Source organism: Triturus cristatus, chromosome 4_1, assembly GCF_964204655.1.
Source record: "Triturus cristatus chromosome 4_1, aTriCri1.1, whole genome shotgun sequence".
Taxonomy (NCBI): Eukaryota; Metazoa; Chordata; class Amphibia; order Caudata; family Salamandridae; genus Triturus; species Triturus cristatus.
The window spans coordinates 747,642,903-747,660,291 of NC_140585.1; the positions used below are offsets into that span (position 1 = coordinate 747,642,903).

Below are 17,389 nucleotides of genomic sequence, written 5' to 3' on the forward strand. Positions count from 1 at the left end.
GAGCCCACAGGTTAGGGCGTGTTCCTTCTGTTGGCTCCTCTCCCCAACGGCCGAGGGGTGTCATCATCTACTTCTTAGAATATACAGATTTGCTAAAGGTGTTGGCGGCAGCCAAAGCTCTTCAACGTGTCACATGGTCAGGTTCCACGCTGTTTTTTGCGCAGGATTACTCTAAGGCCACTGCCGACAGGCGCAAAGCTTTCCTGAATCTCCGACCTGATCTTCGTTCTATGGGGGCTAGATTTGGCCTCTTTCACCCTTGTCTTTTCAAGGTCACGTACAATAATAGGACTACGACTTACGAAGATCCTGGGCGCCTGCAGAGCTTTATCGACTCACACAGGATGGATGCCACCACCTCTTCGGGAGCTCCCTCCTCACATGTTGCTTAATCGTTACTCAATATTTTTGTCTTTCTATCATTCTTCCTGCTTTATAGGCTCTCCAATTGCTAGTTGAAAGTTGTTCCCATTTTATTCTATATAGTAGTGCTAATTATTTGTGCCGTTCTTCACTGCATTAATGGTTCTGCATTTTTACAGTATTGCTCTTTTATATTTTTTAGGCTCGTATTTTCCTGGTGCTTGTCTTTTACAGTTGCCTCTTGAGACTCATTTTTGTCATATGTTCTTGTTTCACAGTCATGATGTCCTCTTATACGGTCTTCCCCGTTCCCCACCGGATCCTCCCTGGACGTGTGTCTGCTCCATGTGGTTCCACCCACCCTCCCATCCATTCTCTCCTTTTGTAGGTATGTTTTATATTTTGTTGTGCGTCTTCTCTGTTGTATTGTTTTTGTTTTGGTGTTCTACTTTTTCATGTGTATCTCATTGCCTTTCTGGTATCCCTATTGTTCCGACTTTCTTTCTCCTATTTACTTCTATCCTCTTCTCTATGCTTGCTTCGTCTTTTTCTTCTGTTTCTCTCTTCAACCAACAGATTTCTTTTGTGCCATGCATCTTTTCCATTTTCTACGGATTTTGTACTGCATTGACTTTATGCTTTCTAATTGCATTCTGTATTACTTATGATTGCTCATGTCTTTGAAACTAGTTACATGGAACGTCAGGGGTTTACATTCTCCCATTAAGCGGCAAAGGATCTTGACCCATCTGGCCAAATTAAATGCGGACATTGTCTTTTTACAAGAGACTCACCTCTCCGCTGATGAATCGTTAAAGCTGAAAAGGGGTTGGGTAGGGGAGGTCTTCTTCTCTCCTGGGGATGGCAAACGGAATGGGGTGATGATTCTTTGCCGCAAATCTCTCCCGCTTACGTTATTGACCCAGAATTCAGATGTTAACGGACGATGGTTAAATGTTAAACTGTCCTTTAAAGGGGTTCCTGTTTCTCTGTTCAATGTATACGCCCCAACCTGCGGAGAACCATCTTTTTGGTCCACCTTAGCTGCTCAGATTGCCCTTGGTTTAGAGGATAATTTTATTTTTGCTGGTGATTGCAATCAGGTTTTTGATCCCTTTATTGACAGAAGCTCCAAGGTTCCTTATATTCCTAACAAACCTCAGAAATCATTTGTACGAGTTATTTCCCAGCACCAACTCTTTGACGCCTGGCGTCTCTGTAATCCAACCACCAGAGAGTACACTTTTTATTCCCCCTCACATCACACTCAATCGAGAATTGACTACATTTTTGTTTCTCACTCTATCTCACAAACCCTTACACACGCAGAAATTGGCCCTATTTTGTTATCAGATCATGCCCCTGTGTCAATTGGTCTCGAAATTCTCCCTCAAGCCACAGGTCCTAAAAGGTGGCGCTTTAACAATGCCCTCCTTCTGGATCCGAAATTCACCGCTGCTTTTACTACTTTTTTTGAAGAGTTTTTTGTGTTTAATACTGACCAGTCCATGCCCTTCTCAACCATTTGGGATGCTTTCAAGGCCTCAGCGAGGGATTTCGTAATTGGCTTTGTTGCTAAGAGGCGGAAACTTTCCCGCAAATTTACTGCTGACCTTTTACGGGACATCAAAGCATTGGAACATTCCTTTTACACTTCGCATTCGAGCCATTCCCTCGCGGCCCTCATTAACGCCAAATTAGCATTTAACAAGAAATCTACGGAAGATGCTTCATTGTACTTGCTAAAGTCCAGTGCTAAATTTTATGGAGGCAAAAACAAGGCAGGAAAGATACTAGCTAACTACTTGAAAGTTAAACAGAATAGACTTAATATTGAGTCCATCTATGATGACTGCCTGGATTTGAAATTTAAAGATTCGGATATTCTGAACGAATTCTCCCTGTTTTACAAATCCCTCTATACCTCAGAATCGCAGCCTTCTGATGACTCTCTTTCCCAGTTTTTTTCAACACTTCAGGCTCCTCCCTGTCATCAGCCGGATCTCAGTCTCCTGGAGTCCGATCTAACGCACCAAGAACTGTTAGCGGTACTCCAGCTGCTCAAGAAAGATAAGGCGCCGGGGCCTGATGGCTTCACAGTAGAGTTCTTCCAGCACTTTTCCAAACTCCTGTTACCCAAGTTGCACTCCCTTATAGCTTTCTTTAATACCCTGGGTTGTTCTTCAGGTTCCTTTTCGGAAGCACACATATGCCTGATACCGAAGGAAGGGAAAGACCATAGACACTGCAAAAATGATAGGCCTATTTCTTTGGTCAATATAGACTATAAGATTTTCTCCAAAGCCTTAGCCATACGTCTTGACTCCTACTTGCCTGATTTACTAGATGCGGAACAATCGGGCTTTGTCAAAGGCAGATTTATCACGGACAATACCAGACTTCTTTTCGATGTCTTGTCCAAATCCTCGTCCTTGAAGCATCCCCTAGCGGCAATTGCGCTTGATGCCGAGAAGGCGTTTGATAGGGTTGAATGGAAATATTATTTTATACTCTTCGTTGGTTTGGTTTCGGTCCCAAGTTTGTGTCCTTGATTTCTCTTCTTTATTCCAACCCGCGTGCGGCTATTTGTGCCAATGGTCTGATTTCCTCATATTTTGATTTGGGCAGGGGAGTCCGTCAGGGCTGCCCTCTCTCTCCTTTTCTTTTTAATTTAGCTTTGGAGCCCTTTCTTTCTAAGCTTCGTCTGAATCCAAATTTATTTGGCTTTCAATCAACGAACATTCACCTCAAGTTAGCTGCCTATGCAGATGACATTTTACTTTTTATGTCCAACCCTAGTGTTTCTGTTCCCGCCTTTTTGACGGATGTACAGGCATATTCTAATATTTCTGGCTACAAATTGAACAGCGATAAATGTGAGATTCTTCCCCTGACCAAGTACACATTTAAAGCAGATTTCAGCGCCTCAAACTCTACGTGGAGCCCCTCTCATATTAGATTTTGGGCATGTATATTACTCCCTCAATATCTGACACAGCAGCGCTATGTTTAAACAAATGTATACAAAAAATTACTGACTTAACGGCCAAGTGGCATCCACTGTACCTATCATGGTGGGGTCGGTTAGACACCATAAAGATGATGCTAGCACCCATTGTACTATACACCATCTCCAATATTCCAGTCCCCATCCCGGCCAAATTCTTTAAAAAGATCAATTCCACCCTTTCTTCCTTCTTGTGGAATTTAAAGCGGCCTCGTATGTCATTAGCTAAATTAATTCGCCCAAAGGCTGAGGGTGGAGTTAATTTTCCTGATTTCCAGGTTTATCAAAAAGCTTTCCTTCTGCGACAAGCCTCACTCTGGTTGCTCGACCCCTCGGAGAACTGTCCTCTATGGCTTAGGACAGAGCATCTTTTCCTTTCTCCCTTCTCCTTTTCTGAATACCTTTCATTTTCACGCAAACCGCAGGTGGTGTCCTCTCCTATAATTAAATTGACTTCCAAGCTCCTGTTGTTCTCACCTTCTCCCCCCCCCCCGGATTCGATTGACTACTTCCTAAATTCAACAGTCTGGCATAATAAAGACTTGGTTGTGCGTGGTAAACCATTCTACTGGAAGACCTGGCGTCGAAAGGGTTTAATATGGATACACCAGTTATTCTCAGATTCAAATTTTATGTCCTTTCACTCACTTAAGCAGCGTTTTGACTTGCCTGCCTCATTCATACATAAATATACTTTACTCAAGTTGGCTGTGATGGATAGGTTTGATCGCCTATCTGCTTTGCCTCGGGTCCCCACATCCCAGACTTCTTTCTCACAACTCTCCTCCCTACTTAAGTCTAAACCCTCGGCTTCTAGCATATATAAGCACTTACAGGGGATAGACGTTCTTAGACAGAAATCTAAAGTGGAGGATGCTTGGGAGCGCGATCTTCAACTCTCATGGCCACTATCTCTTTGGAATAATATCTGGCTCAAGTTGCGTAAATCCTCCAGGGCAGCCAATCTCACACAAACGCTATTTTTTGTGTATAATCGTATTCTACTTACTCCAAGTGCTTTGAGCAGAAGATTCACATCTACTCCAGATACGTGTTGGTCATGTTTGTCCCCAAACGCTGACATATTCCATGCGCCATTTCTATGCCCGCTTGTGCATAGCTTTTGGGAGCGAGTTTGGTCCCAAATAAATTTAATTTTTGACACTACATTTCCCTTTTCTATCCCTCATATTTTCTTAGGGAGTCTCTCACCATGCTGGGAGAATGTCCCAGGTAATACTAAAATTGTTGATTTGCTGTTAGCGGCTGCGTTTCAGCGGATCACGGTTAATTGGAAGGACTCTACTAAAATTTCTTACAAGGCGTGGTGGTATGTAGTCTGCCATAATCACAGACTGGACACCTCCTTTGTATATCCAATGCAGTTGGCAACGAAGCGTTTGGACTTGTGGTCCCCTGTTACACTTTACCTTGACTTGTGTGCCAAAAAATCCTCTCAGCTAAAGCCGTCCCAACCAGAGGTCCTGAAACCCCCATGAACCCCTTATGCGTTCCCAGATTTATTTCCAAATTGTAATACTGTTTTGAGTTATTTTCTTTGCATCACTAGCCTATCTTTTACTCATGACTTTGTCTTTTTATTTTTAGCAGTATAAGTCTATTGTAATGTAATGGCATGAACTTACCGCTTTCTTTTTGTTCTATGTCAATGGATTACCTTGATATGTATTTATTGTTATTGCTTACAGTATGGATACCTCTGTTTATCTCAATAAAATTCTTCTTTCAAACTTAAAAAAAAAGAAATAGCAAAGCTCCCGGTAATCCATCACCAGTTAACTAACGTGCCCTGACATGAGGGAAATTAATCACTTCATTGCCTTGCTCAAAGCTCTTTACTGGCTCCTATTGAAAGAAGTTCAGAGCACAGTGCACGGAGTAGAACACCTACAGGATGCTGTCTTGGAGTAGAATTCAAACAAAAATGCCATCACATGTAAACTAAGTTGACTTGCAGGTTAAACTGGCACAGAATCACAAGATAAATAAAGTTCAGGTAGCTGTATGAAGTTTCTCAAGACACCACACAAGTAGTATGGATCCTCAATCAAGCTCAGGCCCTCACTGACTGTAACCTCTGAACTGACAATGATGGATCATACTCATAGCGGAACACTGTGTCATGAGTTTCTTACTCTCTTTCACTCAAGCACAAAATAGTACCCCTGCACAAATACACCCACTCATGCGCAATGTAAGACACCACACATATCCAACAGGCCAAATGACAGGTTCATCAACTAAACCAATCACAAAAAGAAGCAGCACCACACCCACAAAGATAGACAGGAAGGAGGAGAACCAAGTACCCAAGCACTGAAACAATCCAGACCCTGACAGTGTTACTGTCTAACCAAATAACTTTTTGGAAGAGCACCTTACAGCTCCATGGGCAATAAGGTCTAACAATCCTAGCCCATGCAATTGGCACTAAAGTGCATCACAGCAAAACTGTGAGAAGTAGGGCGGCATCAAAGGTTTGAGTTTGTGCAGTAGGTTATCGTTCAAACACGAGTACTGGAGGTGGGTAATACGTAGATAAATAAGGAATGCCTTGTATGGGTAGCACAACTGGGGTTGACTCCAGACAATTGCATTTTCCCATTGTATCCTTTCCCTCTTGTCTTTCTTCTGTTGTTACACTGAACGTGTATCCATGGAGGGCCTGGTACGAGTTGCTGTAGAGAAAGAAACCCTTTCTCCCTCACTGAATGGTTTGCTTTCTGCACATGGGTGACAGAAGTGGATTGTTTTGGGCAATCCAGTGCCGTTGCAACAAACTCAGGCAATGCCAGTATCAATGCCACTGTACTTGTATCCTACTGGGAGGAATTAAGGTGATAGTTTAAAAATGTATAGGAAAACCCAATAGTGTGAACCTAATAGTGAGAAAGCAATAGTTCAAAATTGAATGCTGTTGATATGATTGGCAGTTAGTTCAGAAGCATAACTTTCTTATTTAGTTCTCTTTCAAATATTTATTTATTTTTTGTGATACTTATCCATACTGTACGGTATTCTGACACCATTCCCAAATCAGAAGGTTCAACCCAAGGCATGACACTTGCAGTTATCACCTTAACCCAAATGCCTAGGGCTTTCCAGGTTTATGTCCCATTTTCATCCCTTCCCTTAATGTGAACACTTATCCTAATATTCAAATGCACTTTCACTCACCCTATTTTTACCCATAAACTTAGCTGAAAGCCAAACCTTAACCCTAACTCTTTCATTTACCCCTGATCTATAAGAAAATGTATCCCTTAGCTTTAATCTAACACTTATCCTAAGCCTAACCTAAACTTATCCTCTTGGTAAACCCATATCATAACTCTAAACTCACCCTAATCATATTCTTTCTCTCCTCACTTGCTTCTCCTCTTTTCTTTCACACCCTATGCTAGCTCTTTATTTACTCACCCGACCTCTGCTAACTCCATTTACTCTTCCATGCCCTCTGCTGGTTCCTTTCTTACTCCTGTATACTGTGCACCCTTCCCACTGACCTATTATAATTCTTCCACTCCCCCCCCCCCCCTGTCACCCTTCTTATTCTCTCTCACGCCTTGCTGGCTCCCATATTTACTCTCTCAACCTATGCTGGCTCCTTTGTGTATCCCCGTTTACCTTCTTCCCACTGACCTCGTACCATATCTTCTACATCTCCACCTCTCTCATTTCTTCGCTCCAGTTGCTCCCATCCCGGCTTCACCTTACCTAACCTGCTCAAGTCCTGGCCTCTCTCATGGCCGCTCTTTGCTCCCTTCCTTACAACCTTTCTTTGCTACCTACAATGTTTCTTTGCACCCATTCATACATCCTTTATCTAAACTTTCATCCAGTCTCTCACCCAACTGCTCCATTTTCAAGATTCTAAGATTGTGGCTGTTTTGTTACAATGCAGAGAACATCGATTGCGATCTGTGCCCATGGGCTACATAAAACTACAATAAGAAAATAAATACATAATAATTACATGATATCATATAATGCCTTTGTATATGTTCCCATTTTTTGTACTCCTCTGTTTTTATCCTAACTTTTAGTTTTCACAATAATGTTTTTCTGAGTATAGGTTTCTAACTCTTTTCTTTGAAAATCATTCATTTGAATTTTTAAACTGCTACCAGAGGGTGCTAAGCACAACCATTGACGGAAAAAATCTGAACCTGTGTCTACTGTCCTTCTTGGTGGATTGGTTGGTGAAGGCAGTTAAAAAAATTCAGTGATTGATGCTGTTCGGTTGTGTTATATGGCTGTAAAATTCTTCACCTGTACTATACTGAGTAGATCAGGTTGAATAGAGCATCTAGTACACACAGAGCATCTAGTATCCCTGGGACACAAGTTACGTGATGACCCAATCCCTAGAGGTACATACGTGGAGGTGCGTGTGCCTTGAGGTTTTCCTTCCCAAAAAGCAAGTTGAGGCTCCAGAACATGTGAGCCAATCTTCACAATAGTCCTGAAGCACAACACCGAAACAGTTAAGTGTTTGCTCCTGAATTCCTCTGATGTAGGTAGAAGCTCCAGAGATGGTCATTTTCTAGCCAAAATACCCGCCATTGTTACGGTCAGTCCTCAACTTCTGCACCCTATTCTTTGCTGAAGGCCAATGGTGAATGACATAGCCAAAAGAGAAGAATATTCTTTTATTTAGCTGTCAAAGTTTGTAAAACACACCAAATACACTCCTTCAAAGAAGGAGAGAGCATTTCAAAGGCAGAAAAAAGACAGAAAAAGAGAATTTTACTGACGCAACTCGTGATGCATTACCACAGCACTCATTTTTGGGACAAGAACTCTTATTTATATATTTGAAAATCTGACTAAGGGAGAACGCTTGGATGGAAAATAAACTGCTGGAGTGAGAAAAGAGACAAAAAGTGAAGGCTGGTGTAACAAAGAAACATGCAGTGGAATCGAGACACAGTAGCCTCGGTATTTCAAAACCCAACCATTCTGCAGCACCGGGCTCAAATAAAAACATCTGATCTCTACACTTATACTTTTTTTGGGGGGGTTGGGGGGTTACAAATTTAGCACTGGATAGCAGGGGAGTTTGATTAGTTCTCATTAGACAACGTTAAACCATCTTGTTTTCTGGTTTTTTTTTTAAACCTCGCTTGAAAATATAAGTCCGGGCAAATACTACTATAATAACTTACAGAATTGTGTTTAAAGGTATGAGCATGCAGATAGATATGTTGCCATTTTCCAAAACAGGAGCAGAATCTCTACGACAGATCATTTGGTCCATTCTCCTCATTGGAAGCCGTCATTTATAGAAATATTTTGACTTCCCTCAAATGAAAATTGAATCTAGAAAATCAGCACTTTTTGCCTGCCCATGCAGTACTGTGTCGTCTAGCCTTCTGATACGTGATAGTCTGTGGTTACCTGTTGCAAGTTCGGTCGTGGTAGTGTGTTGCTCATGAGGTTTACAGGACTACCACAAGATTATAGCATGCAGTTGCAATGTTTGTTGACATCATGTAAGCAGGTGTGGATTATCCCCATTAACTTGACGAAGGTCTGGTCACAGTTCTGTGGATACCAGATGGTTTTCAAGAACTTTCTCCATTGTGATATGCATTTCAAGGTTACTTGTAGAGCTCTCCCTTACTGAATGCTTAGGTAGTGAGTTATAACGTTTGAAAAACAATTACATCAATAAAACAAGACTTAAAACAGACATCCATTACAAGCACACATGAAACTGGAGCATCTAGTAGGCAGCAAAAGATAGAGTATTGAATATACATAACCCGGAACAGCACAGGTCAATCTGAAAGCCGCTGGTGAACGATAACTACTTTATGAATAATAACCATCAGAAAGAAGATCTCTGAAGAGCCCCTCCCGGCGTAAGAACTCACCTGCTTCAAGGCTAAATTACCAATTATTAGATTCCACTTCTCAATTGGAGACTCCATTTTACCAACATTGACCTGTCAAAATAAAAACACGTGTTCGCTTAAATGCACCAAGTCTTAATGTAATAAACGCATCAACATTATCAAGGAAATACTTTTTTAACTGGAAAATAATATACAACCTTGCAATGATGCCACCTATTTTGGGGTAATACTTAATTATGACTGGTAACAGTCACCAGCATTTGCTTGTCAAGCTTAAAACAGTTAAACCACCTGCTTATAAGGTCTTGAAATCTTACAAACGTCCGCTTAATACAAGTTGCAACCTTTTAAAACTGCATTTTGTTTTAGTTAAGCATGTATTTTCGATTGATTGTACAGTAGCGTCCTATTTTTAAACAGCAGCAACCTTAGAACAGATATTGCATATATGTCTTTATCGGAAACTTCCATCTTTCAATTCAAACGTCATGTAGACGTTGGCATTCAGCAAATAAAGCAAAGTATTTGTTATAGGTGTGGCTATGTGCACAAGGAGTGGCCTGCAGGTGAAGAGTCTGTAATTTCAGAAGATGACAAAGGAATATCTTGTGCGTCATTGTTTGATTATCTGTATTTTAGTTGTTCCATGCTCCATCACTATTGTACTCCGTCCTTTGTACAGGGCATGTACACTTTGAGGTGAGGTGACTAAATTAGGGCTCTTTATAACACGCAGTATCGGACTTTAAGCATCCCGTTCCACGAGTTTGATCTTTAAGAGCACTTTCCCATGCACAAATTCCGCCAGCGTTTTCCTGGCAGAATGCGGAAGTTAAAAACATGTCATAAGTGTGCTAATTCTGTATAACTTGTAATACTTGTTTGACAGGCACCGTCGAACCAACACTGCCGGTGATCTTATCACGAAGGCCAGAGTGCCTGGAATACCTAGCGGAGGCAGGGCTATTTGCCTGGTCAGACACTAGTGTAATTACTGGAATTAGAAAAGGTAGGAAAGATTAATTCCAAACATGAAGGCAGGAAGTTGTCATTTAAAACTCGCGAACTGGAACCCAGAGCCAGCAGGGACAGAACAGAGCATTTTCCACAAGGGTTTGAATGAAAACATGGGCTCTGAAATGGCAAACAAGTTGGGAAACAATTTGTTTAATTACATGGGCGGAATTTGATTTGTTACATTAAGACAGCCAGACCGGAAATAAGTTTCTTCTTAAACAAAGAGGTAAAACCAGCTTTATAGAAGTGCCTCTTGCCCAGTCATGGGAGTCTTAAGCAGCGAATGTCCAAGTGTAAATTTTGGTATGAAAAACAACAGCACCGTATACAGCGTGTTCGAACTGATGTCCTCAACCCCAAACATTTTCCAAAACAAGAGTCACAGACCTTAGGTCTGCTACTGGAGATGCACTGCTGTTCATTGTCAACCAGTTAACCACATTGGCAGTTTAGATCCGTGTTTTAATTTTGAAGCCCAAACTATCATATGTCTATAGATGTTATTGCCATTCTTTTATGGGGTACGGGGTAAGTTTACTCAAAAATCTATAGGCCAGTTATATATACTTATTGAAAGCATGAAGTGGACGCCGTTTTCATGAACAATTTGGTGACTGCCCTCAAACTTTTCCCCCCCATTCCAAAAAATTCTCTATGGAATATGGATCAGAAAAGTAACTTTAGACACCTGCACTTGCTCAACCTGCACAAAATCTATTTTGTTAATTTCTGCAGTTTCAAATATCAGAAACAATGCTAACCAGGCATCACAGTGCTATACAGACAAATAATTCAAATGTTGTACGGAATCCAAAAAGAACATAAGTACTTCAAAAGGAAAATAATTTGAGGTCAAAATCAACAACAAAAAGAAGAAAGCAAAAATTGGATAACCAATGAATTCAGTAAGGAGAAGAATGTAGAAGTATTTTCTGACAGTAGGAAAGAGAATTGATCTGGAGTGGAGGAGGGGAGAATTCCAATACTTGAGCGCACAGCAGAAGACTGGACTAAAGTGCGTTTTTTAAAAGTTTTTTTTTTTTTTTAAGGCCGGTGTCTTCAGAAGAAGGGATTCAGAATCATGAAGAGAGTAGACTCTGTCACACACGCTCCTTTTAGATAATGGGGGGAACAATAGCTTTCCTAATTAAACATGGCTGGTTCCGATAAGAAACGACTATAATAGTATGGGAATGGAAGTGATGTAGTCAAATCGTCTGCTGCCTGTGACTTGCTTTCCTGCCACATACAGGGTTGTTTTGAGAACTACGCTTTCCAGAAGAAAATGTCCATAGTGTAGTCTGGAAAGAACACGTGAATACACACAGTTTTGAATTCCAAGACTGGAACACAGAGTACAAACCGGAAATCGAATATCCTGCAGAAAGTAAATGGAAGAAAAGGGGGTAGTGAACGGTTCAGTTATAATATCAAAGTAAACCAAACTGCAGAAAGGCTCAGTGGATAGCTAGTTTTAAAAATATGAGACATTGTATAAAAAATACAAATAAATACAATTAAGAGAATATTTCATCCAAAACTCTTATCCAATGAAAGCGCCTAAAAATGGAAAAAAGATCCAAGCTAATCCAGAAGCAGGGTGATCCTCCGATAGGGGAATTTATAACGTTCATGAAGCTCAAATAACACCCAAGATGGAAAAGTCACAGAACCAATGCAGCAAGAACAGAGAAAGAAGCACAAGTCTCAGAAGCAACAACTCTGCAAAGCTCTACTGAAACAGACATGAGCACTCAAAAAAGAGGCTCCTAATATCTTGCTGTCAAAACAGGATTCTTTGTATCTCTTCAGCTAAGGAAAACATGCCTGCAGATCTACACATCTGTAAACTGTTAAATGCAAATCAAAGAAAACAACTATATCAACTTATGGCGTTAAGGTACATGGAAGGAGAGGTGACAGTCTAGGAGTTCATACCAATAGGTGGGTGTACAGTGGAGGAACACCAGCCTTAGGGCTATGATGAAACATGCAGGTTCAACAGCCTGGGCGCACATGGGTGTTCACAATGATCAACCAGATGCAGACCCACCGTATGTTCTAGAACAAAACTTGAATAAGAAAATATATTAAAATATTAAATATTGGTGAAGATGGGTGTATTCACAAGGCTGATTCATCAACCTCTCACCTGCACTTGTATCTGTCAATCTCTTGGGCAGAGCATCTTTACCTCGTTGTGAGAGGTTCCAGTGGCTCCATAGATGTTTGTGACCACTCACAGTCATTGAGTTTGCATCCCAATTTGGCTGCCACACACAGCAGGGTCACTACACAAAAAAGCTGCAGCATAGCAGGCAAGCACTGCTTCAGTAAGACAACGTTTATTTTTTATTTTTTTCATTTATAAAGTGCAAACTAATACCCAGAGGCGTCTAGGCGCTACCAGTCTGATGGGGCACATTTGATAGAGAGACGGAAATTCTATGATGTTGCAGTCAGTGACTAAGAGTAAATAGCCATGTTTTGAGGGCCTTTCTGAATGGGAGCAGTTATGAAGAATTTCATGCGCAGGAAGGATGTTCCTCAGTTTGGAAGTAGTGGTAACAAAACTTCTGCCTCCCCATTTTGATAACCGGAATCTAGGAACCTAAACAAGATTGGTAGTAGAAGAGCGGATAGTTCCTGGAGGTACATACCAATGGAACTGGACTCTGGTACGCCCTGAAAGCAAAACACAGGGCTTTAAAATCTATCAGTTTCTTCCTGGGGAACCAATGGAGGGAAGACGAGTACCTGTTTGGCAGACTGATGCCTGGAAATCCCAGTCAAAAGTCAATTTCAGCGAGCCGACAGAAGACAGCACCACACTACCCACCACCGCCGAGAAGACAACCATCACCACCTGGGACACCGCATCCATCAAACTCATCTCCTCAACCATGAAGAAAACACACTCAGGAGCCCCAACGGACCCTTGCCCCCCGCACATCTTCCACAGAGCCACCACTGCCATCGCTCCCGAACTAGCCCATGCTATCAACTCCTCCCTTGCATCCGGCACCTGCCCCGACGACTGGAAATGCGCTGAGGTGAAACCCCTCCTCAAGAAACCAACAACCGACCCTACTGACCTGAAGAACTACCGGCCTATTTCTCTCCTCCCTTTTGCAGCCAAAGTCACCGAAAGGCTCGTGAGCGCCCAACTGACCGCCTTCATCGAAGAAAACTGTATCCTGGACACCTCCCAGTCTGGCTTCCGCAGCAACCACAGCACCGAGACCGCCCTCCTCACCGCCACTGACAACATCCGCATGCTGCATGACCAGGGCCACACCCCCAGCCCTCTTCCTTTTAGACCTCTCTGCAGCATTCGACACCGTCTCACACCACACACTAGCCACCAGGCTCCACAAGGCAGGAATACAGGGGTCCGCCCTCGACTGGATCCGATCCTTCCTCGCCGGCAGAACCCAGAGGGTCAGACTTCCCCCCCCCCCTTCCTCTCAGACCCCACTGACATCATCTGCAGAGTGCCCCAAGGATCTTCACTAAGCCCGACACTCTTCAACATCTACATGGCCCCCATCGCCGCCATTGTCAGACAGCACGGGCTCAGCATCATATCCTACGATGACGACCTCCAGCTCATCCTCGCCCTCACCAAGAACCCAGAAAACACCAGACTCGGCTTCCAGGAAGGTATGAGAAACGTGGCATCCTGGATGAAGGACAGCTGCCTGAAGCTCAACTCCGAGAAGACCGAGGTCCTCATCCTCGGACCCTGCCCCTCCGCCTCGGACAACATCGGATGGCCCTCCGCACTCGGGATCCCACCCACCCCGACAGACCCCGCATGGAACCTCGGCATAATCCTCGACTACTCCCTCTCCATGAACTACCAAATCAACGCGGTCTCCTCCGCCAGTTTCAACTGCCTCTGGATCCTCCGAAAGACCTTCAAATAGATCCCCCCCGACTGTAGAAAGACCGTCACCCACGCACTCATCACCAGCAGACTGGACTACGGCAACGTCCTCTACGCCAGAATCAATAAAACCCTTCCACGCAAGCCCCAAACCAAACAAAACGCGGCTGCCAGGCTCATCCTAGGGACACCGCGCCACGAACATATGACCCAACACCTGTGAGAACTCCACTGTTCCCCATCAAGAAGTGGTTCCCCATCAAGAAGAGGGTCACCTACAAACTCCTCACCCACACGTACAAATCCCTCAACAACATCAGACCCAAATACCTCAACGACCGAGTAGGTTTCCACGCACCCAAGAGGAACCTCCGCTCCTCCGACCTCGCCCTGGCAGAGGTCCCTCGCATCCACAGAAGCAGAGCGGGCGGGAAAGCCTTCTCCTACACCGCAGCCATAACATGGAATGCACTCCCTGTAAGCATCAGACGTTCTCCAACCTTGCACACGTTCAGGAGGGACCTGAAGACCTGGCTCTTCGACTGACCGGAGCAGCCTTTCTTAACACCCCCCCTCCCCCCCCCCCCAGCGCCTTGAGAGCCTCGCGGGTGAGTGGCACGCTTTACAAACCACTGATTGAAGGAACTGCATTCTTGAGAACCTGTGGCCTGCCAAGGAGATCTTTCCGTAGACTGACAAGAGAGCATTGCAATAGTCTAGTTTAGAGAAAATATAAGTGGAGACCACTGCTTTTTGGAGGTAATTGGGTAAAAATGGGAGGCTTTCCTGAGCATTTTTAGGGTGTAGAAGGTGGAGGAATTAGTGGCATTAACCTGGTGGTTGAGGATAGAGCCGTATCAAATATTAATCCTAGATTTTTTGCTTTTGTGACTGGCGTTGGGAGCATACCAAGTTCATGAGGCAACCAGTTGGGTTATCAGAAAGAGGTGTTTGATCCAAAAAGACGGAGCTCGGTCTTGCCGGAATTTAACTTCAGGCAATGCTCCAGCATCCACTTGATAACCTATTGCATAAAGTTATGAAACCTGGCTGCTGTATCCTGAATGTTGCTAGTTACTGAGATGATGATCTGGGTGTCGTCAGCATAGGACACCATGGCAAAGCCAAAAGATTTTTTTTTTTTTTTTTTTTTTTTTAAAGCCAAAAGATTTAATGAGACTTGCCAGGTGGGCGATAAACAAGTTAAAAAGAGATGGGCTGAGTGAAGAACCCTCAGGAACACCTCAAGGTAATCTGAAGGGAGGTTGATGCAAAATTGCTCAGTTCAAAGGGGTGCTCTTGTTCTGAAAGAAAAGATTTCAGGAGAGAAAGAGGAGCCACTAATAGTTAGGAGTTGGAGACGGTTTATAAATAGGCTATGGTTGACAGTGTCGAAAGCTGCAGAGAGGTCTAATAGTATTAATGCAGCGTTTCCTCCTTTGTCAACCTCTCATCTGATCTCATCAGTGGCGGTGTTCAGGGCCAGCTTCATACTGTACTCGCCCCTGAAGCCATATTGAGTCAGGTACAGAAAGTGATTATTATTGATGAAGGTGGTAAGATCTTGATTTATCAATTTTACAATGATTTGTGCTGGAAGTGGGAGACGGGAAATAGGGCAATAGCTGCTAGGATCCGAAGTATTAAGGTTGGGTTTTTTCAAGAGAGGAAGGATGGATAACTTTTTCCATTGCTTAGGGATTTCTCCAGTCTTGAAAATAAGATTAGAGATGTCAGTAAAATGTTGGGCTATGATCTCAGGAGCTAGATAGATTATTCTAGGTGGGCATACGTCAGACGGTGATCTGGATTTGGCCGTAATAAGACATTTAAGAACATGTTCAGGCTTAGTCTGTGCCAAGGGACAGTGAGTAGAATGCCAGCCCGACTCTCTGGATGAACTTCAGAAGCATGGGTTATCACAAGTTCAAGTCCAGAAAAAGATCAGTGAGCTGCTGGGCAGCACCAGGTTTTATTCACAAAGTTGGGCAGTTGGCTGAAATCACACTGTGAATGGCAACTCAAGTTACAAAAATCCAGTATATCGGATGGAGGTCAGATTTCCCCTCCTTATATAGGAGGTTGACAGCAGGAGCATCTGCCTATATACAGGGTCTCGGGTGAATTCTTCTGAAACTACTCTGTGGAAAGCAATGTGAACTCCCCCAAGACTACCTTAGACAAAAGAAAAGCAGGAAGAGAATCGATTTTATTCTCTGTGGGCAGCACTCATCCTAGGATTTGCAAACTTCATTCTTACATTATGATAAATGTCGCAACTTGTTTTAGAATAGTTTCTACGCAACAATGTTCACAGCCTGGACATTTAAAATAAAAGAATACGAAGCAGCCTACATTCCCTCCCGAACTCACTTTACATCGGGAGGCCAGCTTACAACATCCCGCTGTACCTTGGCAACCCCAAAACCATAATCCAGCTGACACCTGCTACAGTTCTGTCTGAGGAGGACGAAGGAGGATTTACCCTCCTAGGACCAAAGTTGGTAAGGGCAATAGGGACATTTATCACAGGGCTCACTCAAAGGGTGAATGTAAGGACAACAGTCTGCAGTTTGCTGGAGTCTCTACGGATTAGAGCTCCCTGTACCAGTTACAAAAGAAACAGGCATTGGTAAAGACAACAGGCCTCGCCTATGCGAGAACTATGGTTCTTGTCAATGTCTATTAGCTATGATGTACAGCAGGGTGACTCCTGTGCAGCATGGCTGAAAGTTAGGGGGGAAAAAGCACGCGACGCAGCCAATGCGGACCATGAAGGGCAGTGATGCTTTCACTTAGTACAGGATTATTCTGGGCCTTCCCCCCCAAAAAAGTTTTCAGGAACAAATCACAATAACATTTCAGCGAACGTAAGGAACAAGAAATTGAATACACATTCCATCTTTTTAATAGGAGCAGGAAATGTAAGCCAAAAACGGAGGATGCTAAGCAAAACAAAAATGAAGCAATAATAACAAAAATAAATGATAACCGCCATCCATAAATGGGTGCGAGGGCTGCGATCTATTTACCCCACTCACAAATACATAATAGGCATTCAAGGAAAAAAACTAATTTGTTTATTTTTCTTACCTCTGTGCTAAAGTTTGCCGTGATGGCCCCATATGAAGGCAGTGCTAAAAAGGCCATGCAGAGCAGGGAATGCAGCTCGGTCTGCATTTTTGTAGCATCTTGAAACCATTGGAGTGAATTTTGGGTGATTTATTTCTG

General features: G+C 43.1%; 1 protein-coding gene across 1 annotated transcript in view; it reads right to left on the reverse strand.

Moving 5' to 3' along the window:
- The window catches only part of SLC41A2 (solute carrier family 41 member 2), a 402,292-nt gene that overhangs the window by 260,190 nt on the left and 124,713 nt on the right, over positions 1–17,389 (reverse strand). The window contains exon 4 of the mRNA XM_085653261.1: positions 9,271–9,342. Within this exon, the coding sequence (XP_085509387.1) occupies positions 9,271–9,342 (72 nt within the window). The remainder of the gene's footprint in view (positions 1–9,270; positions 9,343–17,389) is intronic.